General features: G+C 52.2%; 1 protein-coding gene and 4 long non-coding RNA genes across 11 annotated transcripts in view; 2 read left to right on the top strand and 3 right to left on the bottom strand.

Moving 5' to 3' along the window:
- Positions 1-15: 15 nt before the first annotated feature.
- LOC309524239 lies at positions 16-710 on the bottom strand. Its single transcript, XR_014215873.1, has 3 exons — positions 574-710; positions 424-500; positions 16-62 (listed from the first exon to the last, which is right to left on the bottom strand). It is a non-coding gene; the product is annotated as an uncharacterized lncRNA (long non-coding RNA).
- Positions 404-1,520, top strand: LOC309524238. The gene is made up of 3 exons (XR_014215872.1): positions 404-515; positions 1,192-1,361; positions 1,447-1,520. It is a non-coding gene; the product is annotated as an uncharacterized lncRNA (long non-coding RNA).
- LOC309524237 lies at positions 715-1,520 on the bottom strand. The gene is made up of 4 exons (XR_014215871.1): positions 1,459-1,520; positions 1,048-1,328; positions 895-932; positions 715-780 (listed from the first exon to the last, which is right to left on the bottom strand). It is a non-coding gene; the product is annotated as an uncharacterized lncRNA (long non-coding RNA).
- LOC309524236 lies at positions 1,520-3,712 on the top strand. Its single transcript, XR_014215870.1, has 4 exons — positions 1,520-1,927; positions 2,594-2,700; positions 2,948-3,457; positions 3,617-3,712. It is a non-coding gene; the product is annotated as an uncharacterized lncRNA (long non-coding RNA).
- Positions 2,342-8,221, bottom strand: part of LOC309524235 (tubulin beta-4B chain) — a 15,062-nt gene continuing 9,182 nt past the window's right edge. Inside the window, exons 4-6 of one of the 7 annotated variants that reach the window (XM_082208706.1) lie at positions 3,852-5,252; positions 3,246-3,780; positions 2,342-2,499 (exon numbers count right to left, since the gene is read on the bottom strand). In XM_082208706.1, coding sequence (XP_082064832.1) covers positions 4,192-5,252 — 1,061 coding nt within the window. In that variant the 3' untranslated portion in view covers positions 2,342-2,499; positions 3,246-3,780; positions 3,852-4,191. Of the gene's footprint in view, positions 2,522-3,245; positions 3,807-3,851; positions 5,253-8,221 lie in introns of those variants that run through there. The other 6 variants (XM_082208700.1, XM_082208701.1, XM_082208702.1 and 3 more) reach the window with 6 other exon arrangements.

The following is an 8,221-nucleotide window of genomic DNA, read 5'->3' as shown; positions in this document are numbered from 1 at the left end:
GGAGGCGTTGGGGGGGGGGAGATGGTGGAGGAGCTTCTAGGAAGTTGAACACGGTGGAAGACCTTCTAGGAAACAGGAACGTCTTGGAGGACCAGGGAGAGAGGGGACCGTCTAGGAAAACAGGAGCCGTTGGGAGGAGAAGATGGTGGAGGAGCTTCTAGGAAACTTGGAGGACCAAGGAGAGAGGGGACCTTCTAGGAAACCAACGAGAGGAGGAGAACGTCCTGGAGGACTGTAGAGGTGACCTTCACTGGGAGAAGGTGGTGGTGGACCTTCTAGGAAGAACAACATGGTGGACCTTCTATGAAGAACAACATGGTGCAGGACCTTCTGGGAAACCAACGGGGGGAGGAGAACGTTCTGGAGGACCATAGAGGTGACCTTCTAGGAAACAGGAACATCTTGGAGGACCAAGGAGGTGACCTTCTAGGAAAGGGGAGGCGTTGGGGGAGGAAGAGGGTGGAGGACCTTCTAGGAAGTAGAACATGGTGGAGGACCTTCTAGGAAACAGGAACGTCTTGGAGGACCAAGGAGAGAGGTGACCTTCTAGGAAACAGGAACATCTTGGAGGACCGAGGAGAGGTGACCTTCTAGGAAACAGGAGCCGTTGGGAGATGGTGGAGGACCTTCTAGGAAGTTGAACACGGTGGCGGACCTTCTAGGAAGAACAACATGGTGGAGGACCTTCTAGGAAACCAGCAGGAGGAGAACGTCCTGAAGGACTGTAGAGGTGACCTTCTAGGAAAGAGGAGTCATTGGGAGAAGCAGATGGTGGAGGACCTTCTAGGAAACAGGAACGTCTTGGAGGACCGAGAGAGGTGACCTTCTAGGAAACAGGAACATCTTGGAGGACCGAGGTGACCTTCCAGGAAACAGGAGCCGTCAGTGGAGGACCTTCTAGGAAAGCAGGAAGAGCATCGAGAGGTGACCTTCTAGGAAACAGGAGCCGTTGGGAGAAGATGGTGGAGGACCTTCTAGGAAACAGGAATGTCTCGGAGGACCAAGGAGAGAGGTGACCTTCTAGGAAACAGGAACGTCTCGGAGGACCAAGGAGAGAGTTGACCTTCTAGGAAACAGGAACATCTTGGAGGACCAAGGAGAGAGGTGACCTTCTAGGAAACAGGAGCCGTTGGGAGAAGATGGTGGAGGACCTTCTAGGATGTTGAACACGGTGGAGGACCTTCTAGGAAGAACATGGTGGAGGACCTTCTAGGAAACCAACGGGAGGAGGAAGTCCTGGAGGACCGTCGAGGTGACCTTCTAGGAAACAGGAGCCGTTGGGAGAAGATGGTGGAGGACCTTCTAGGAAGTAGAACACGGTGGAGGACCTTCTAGGAAACAGGAGCCATTGGGAGAAGAGGGTGGAGGACCTTCTAGGAAACAGGAACATCTTGGAGGACCAAGGACAGAGGTGACCTTCTAGGAAACAGGAGCCGTTGGGAGAAGATGGTGGAGGACCTTCTAGGAGGTTGAACACGGTGGAGGACCTTCTAGGAAACAGAAGCCGTTGGGAGAAGAAGCATCTGAGGAACATCTGGAGAACATGGAAGGGTCACCATGGGCGGAAACATCTGAACATCTTGAAGGAGAACCTGGTGAGAACTTGGAAGGTCAGGATGGAAAACCACCATAGAAGGGAGCATCTGGAGAACATGGAATCAAGGTGGAACGTCAGGATGGAGAGCCACCATGGAAGGAACCATCTGAGGAGCATCTGAAGGGGAACATGGAAGGAAACAACTGAAGAACATCCTGGTGAGAACATAGAAGCAAGGGGGAACGTCAGGATGGAGGACCACCATGGAGGGAAGCATCTGAGGAACATCTGAAGGGCAACATGGAAGGAACCATCTGAAGAACATCTGAGGAACATCTGAAGATGGAAGGGTCACCATGGGAGGAAAAATCTGAAGAACATCTGAGGAACGTCTGAAGGAGGGCCTGGTGAGAACATGGAAGGTCAGGATGGAGAACCACCATGGAAGGGAACATCTGAAGAACATCTGAAGAACATGGAAGGAACCATCGGAGGAACATCTGAGGAACGTCTGAAGGAGAGCCTGGTGAGAACATGGAAGGTCAGGATGGAGAACCACCACGGAAGGAACCATCTGAGGAACATCTGAAGGAGAACATGGAAGGAAACATCTGAGGAACATCTGAGGAACATTGGAAGAAGATGGAAACACCTGAAGATGAACGGAGATCCAAGTGGAAGGAAGCATCTGAAGAACATCTGAGGAACATCTGAAGGAGGACATGGAAGGAAGCATCTGAGGAACATCTGAAGGAGAACATGGAAGGAACCATCTGAAGAACTTCTGAGGAACATCTGAAGGAGAACATGGAAGGAAGCATCTGAGGAACATCTGAAGGAGAACATGGAAGGAACCATCTGAAGAACATCTGAGGAACATCTGAAGATGGAAGGGTCACCATGGGAGGGAAAATCTGAAGAACATCTGAGGAACATCTGAAGGAGAACATGGAAGGAACCGTCTGAAGAACATTTGAGGAACATCTGAAGGAGAGCCTGGTGAAAACATGGAAGGTCAGGATGGAGAACCACCATGGAAGGAAGCATCTGAAGGAGAACATGGAAGGAAACATCTGAAGAACATCTGAGGAACATCGGAAGGAGAAGATGGAGGGTCAACGGAGGGGCTGGGTGGTTGTGCTTCTTCTGGGTGGTCGTTCTGGGTCCTCCTAGGCGGCCTCCTCCTCCGCCTCCTCCTCAAACTCCCCCTCCTCCTCGGCGGTGGCGTCCTGGTACTGCTGGTACTCCGAGACCAGGTCGTTCATGTTGCTCTCCGCCTCCGTGAACTCCATCTCGTCCATGCCTTCTCCTGTGTACCAATGGAGGAAGGCCTTTCTCCGGAACATGGCCGTGAACTGCTCCGAGATCCTCTTGAAGAGCTCCTGGATGGCGGTGGAGTTGCCGATGAAGGTGGCGGACATCTTGAGGCCGCGCGGCGGGATGTCGCAGACGGCGGTCTTCACGTTGTTGGGGGTCCCTGAAAGGAAGGACCTGGGTTGGAGCTGAGGAGAAGGTGGAAGGTCAGGATGGAGAGCCACCATGGAAGGGAACGTCTGAGGAACATCTGGAGAAGATGGAAGGGTCAGCATGGAAGGGAACCTCTGAAGGACATCTTGGTGAGAAGATGGATGCAAGATGGAAGGTCAGGATGGAGAGCCACCATAGGCGGAAACATCTGAAGAACATCTGAAGGAGACGTTGGGTCAACATGGGAGGAAACATCTGAAGGACATCTGAAGAACATCCTGGTGAGAACTTGGAAGCAGGGTGGAATGTCAGGATGGAGAGCCACCATGGAAGGAACCATCTGGAGAACATCTGAGGAACATCTGAAGGAGAGCCTGGTGAGAACATGGAAGGTCAGAATGGAGAACCACCATGGAAGGAAACCTCTGGAGAACATTTGAAGAACGTGGAAGGGTCACCATAGGAGGAAACATCTGAAGGACATCTTGGTGAGAACATGGATCCAAGATGGAAGGTCAGGATGGAGAACCAAGGTGGAAGGAAACCTCTGAAGAACTTGACGGAGAACCTGGTGAGAACTTGGAAGGTCAGGATGGAGAACCACCACGGAAGGGAACATCTGAAGAACATCTGAAGGAGAACATGGAAGGAAGCATCTGAAGAACATCTGAGGAACATCTGAAGGAGGGCCTGGTGAGAACATGGAAGGTCAGGATGGAGAACCACCACAGAAGGGAACATCTGAGGAACATCTGAAGGAGAACATGGAAGAAACCCTCTGAAGAACATTTGAAGGAAACACCTGAAGATGAACGGAGATCCAAGTGGAAGGAAGCATCTGGAGAACATCGGAAGAACATCGGAAGGAGAACATGGAAGGAAGCATCTGAGGAACATCTGAAGGAGAACATGGTAGGAAGCATCTGAGGAACTTCTGAGGAACATCTGAAGGAGAACATGGAAGGAGCCATCTGAGGAACATCTGAGGAACATCTGAAGGGGAACATGGAAGGAACCACCTGAGGAACATCTGAAGAACATCTAAAGGAGAACATGGAAGGAAGCATCTGAAGAACTTCTGAGGAACACTTGAGGAACATCTGAAGGAAAACATGGAAGGAAACATCTGGAGAAGGTTGAGGAGAACATGGGAGGTGGGCGTGGTTGTGGATCTTCTGGGAGGTCCCCTAGGCGGCCTCCTCCTCCGCCTCCTCCTCAAACTCCCCCTCCTCCTCGGCGGTGGCGTCCTGGTACTGCTGGTACTCCGAGACCAGGTCGTTCATGTTGCTCTCCGCCTCCGTGAACTCCATCTCGTCCATGCCTTCTCCTGTGTACCAATGGAGGAAGGCCTTTCTCCGGAACATGGCCGTGAACTGCTCCGAGATCCTCTTGAAGAGCTCCTGGATGGCGGTGGAGTTGCCGATGAAGGTGGCGGACATCTTGAGTCCTCTCGGTGGGATGTCACAGACGGCGGTCTTCACGTTGTTGGGGATCCACTCCACAAAGTAGGAGGAGTTCTTGTTCTGGACGTTCAGCATCTGCTCGTCCACCTCCTTCATGGACATCCTCCCTCGGAAGACGGCGGCCACCGTGAGGTAGCGTCCGTGTCTCGGGTCGCAGGCGGCCATCATGTTCTTGGCGTCGAACATCTGCTGGGTCAACTCGGGGACGGTCAACGCTCTGTACTGTTGACTACCTCGGCTGGTCAAGGGGGCGAAGCCGGGCATGAAGAAGTGGAGACGCGGGAAGGGGACCATGTTGACCGCCAGCTTGCGGAGGTCCGCGTTGAGTTGACCCGGGAAGCGGAGGCAGGTGGTGACACCACTCATGGTGGCCGAGACCAGGTGGTTGAGGTCTCCGTAGGTGGGCGTGGTCAACTTCAAGGTCCTGAAGCAGATGTCGTAGAGGGCCTCGTTGTCTATGCAGTAGGTCTCGTCGGTGTTCTCCACCAGCTGGTGGACCGACAAGGTGGCGTTGTAGGGTTCCACCACCGTGTCGGAGACCTTGGGCGAGGGGACCACCGAGAAGGTGTTCATGATGCGGTCGGGGTATTCTTCTCGGATCTTGGAGATCAGGAGGGTCCCCATGCCGGAACCCGTGCCGCCGCCCAGGGAGTGGGTCAGCTGGAAGCCCTGGAGGCAGTCGCAGGACTCGGCCTCCTTGCGGACCACGTCCAGGACCGAGTCGACCAGCTCGGCCCCCTCGGTGTAGTGGCCCTTGGCCCAGTTGTTGCCGGCGCCGCTCTGGCCTGTGGGAGGAGAGAAGGTCCCATCATGGTCACCATCATGGCCTTCAAGATTGTCATCGAGAACATGATCATCATCAACTTGAGGGCCATCATCAGCATCATGGTCCTCCTCCTCATCAAGACCATCATGATGGACATCATCATCATGGTCACCATCATGGCAACCGACATCATGATGGTGGCCTTCATCATCACCATAGCATCATCATCACCATAAGATCATGGTCATCATCATCATCATCATCACATAAGCAAGATCATCAGGATCATGCCCATCATCATCATCATGGCCACCACCACCATCATCATCATCATGGTCATCAACATCATCATCATGGCCACCACCACCATCATCATCATCATGGCCACCATCATCATCATGGTCATCAACATCATCATCATCATCATGGTCATCATCATCACCATCATCATCATGGTCATCAACATCATCATCATCATCATGGTCATCATCATCATCATCATGGCCACCATCATCATCATCATGGTCATCAACATCATCACCATCATCATCATCATGGTCATCATCACCATCATCATCATGGTCATCAACATCATCATCATCATCATGGCCACCATCATCATCATGGTCATCATCATCACCATCATCATCATGGTCATCAACATCATCATCATCATGGCCACCACCACCACCATCATCATAATCATGGCCACCATCATCATCATCATCATCATGGTCATCATCACCATCATCATCATGGTCATCAACATCATCATCATCATCATGGCCACCATCATCATCATGGTCATCATCATCACCATCATCATCATGGTCATCAACATCATCATCATCATGGCCACCACCATCATCATCATCATCATGGTCATCAACATCATCATCATCATCATGGTCATCAACATCATCATCATCATGGCCACCACCATCATCATCATCATCATGGCCACCATCATCATCATCATCATCATGGTCATCAACATCATCACCATCATCATCATGGTCATCAACATCATCATCATCATCAGGGCCATCATCACATCAACTTGAGGACTATCATCATCATCATCATGACCACCACCATCCCATCATCCCATCGGTCTCCTCCACCAGCTGGTGGACCGACAAGGTGGCCTTGTAGGGTTCCACCACCGTCTCGGAGACCTTGGGCATGGAGGGGACCACTGAGAAGTCCATGACCCGGTCGGGGTCTTCTTCTCGGATCTTGGAGATCAGGAGGGTCCCCATGCCCGAGCCGGTGCCGCCGCCCAAGGAGTGGGTCAGCTGGAAGCCCTGGAGGCAGTCGCAGGACTCGGCCTCCTTGCGGACCACGTCCAGGACCGAGTCGACCAGCTCGGCCCCCTCGGTGTAGTGGCCCTTGGCCCAGTTGTTGCCGGCGCCGCTCTGGCCTAGAAGGAGACCAACGTCATCATCAGGATCATGACCAACATCATCACATCAACTTGAGGACCGTCATGAGGATCATGACCCTCATCATCATCTCAAGAACTTGAGGACCATCATCAGAATAATGCCCATCATCATCATCAAGTCCATCATCACCATCAGGATCATGCCCAACATCATCATCATCATCATGACCAATATCAGGATCATGACCATCATCATCATCATGACCAACATCATCATCAGGATCATGCCCATCATCACATCAACTTGAGGACCATCATCATCAGGATCATGCCCATCATCCTCACCACCATCATCATGCCCATCATCATCATCAGGATCATGTCCATCATCATGGACCTCATCATCATCATCAGGATCATGCCCACCATCATCACCTCAACTTGAGGACCTTCATCATTAGGATCATGCCCATCATCATGGACCTCATCATCATCATGACCATCATCACATCAACTTGGGGACCATCATCATCAGGATCATGCCCATCATCATGGACCTCCTCCTCCTCCTCATCAGAATCATGCCCATCATCATCATGACCAACATCATCGTCAGGATCATGCCCATCATCATCATGCCCATCATCACATCAACTTGAGGACCATCATCATCATCATGAAGACCAACATCATCATCATCAGGATCATGCCCATCATCACATCAACTTGAGGACCACCACCACCACCATCAGGATCATGACCATCATCATGGACATCATCATCATCATCATGATCATGACATCAACTTGAGGACCACCATCAACAACATCAGGATCATGCCCATCATCATGGACCTCATCATCATCATCAGGATCATGCCCAACATCATCATCACATCAACCTGAGGACCATCATCATCATCATCATCAGGATCAGGCCCATCATCATGGCCCTCAGGAACATGCCCATCATCATCACATCAACTTGGGGACCACCATCATCATCAGGATCAGGCCCATCATCATGGACCTCATCATCATCATGACGACCATCACCATCATGACCATTATCATCAAGACCATCATCATCATCTTCAGGATCATGGTCATCATCATCATCATCAAGACCATCACCATCCGTCTCCTCCCCCCATTGGTGGACGCTGAAGGCCCCTTCCCTCTCTATGGTCCTTGGCAAGGGGGTGAGGCTGGAGGACCTAGGGAGGTCCCTTCCCTCTCTGTGATCCCTGGAAGACCTAGCGGTCCCTTCCCTCTCTATGGTCTCTGGCAAGGGGGTGAGGCTGGAGGACCTAGGGGAGGCCCCTTCCCTCTCTATGGTCCCCTCGGAAGCGCCTGGAGAGGTCCCTTCCTTCTCTATGGTCTCTGGCAAGGGGGTGAGGCTGGAGGACCTAAGGAGGTCCCTTCCCTCTCTATGGTCCCCTCGGAACCGCCTGGAGAGGTCCCTTCCTTCTCTATGGTCTCTGGCAAGGGGGTGAGGCTGGAGGACCTAAGGAGGTCCCTTCCCTCTCTATGGTCCCCTCGGAACCGCCTGGAGAGGTCCCTTCCCTCTCTATGGTCTCTGGCAAGGTGAGGCTGGATGAC

This window comes from Podarcis vaucheri (assembly GCF_965113315.1).
Source record: "Podarcis vaucheri genome assembly, chromosome: Z".
Lineage (NCBI taxonomy): Eukaryota > Metazoa > Chordata > Lepidosauria > Squamata > Lacertidae > Podarcis > Podarcis vaucheri.
The sequence above is the reverse complement of the archived record's forward strand: the minus strand, read 5'-3'. Positions and strand labels throughout refer to the sequence as shown.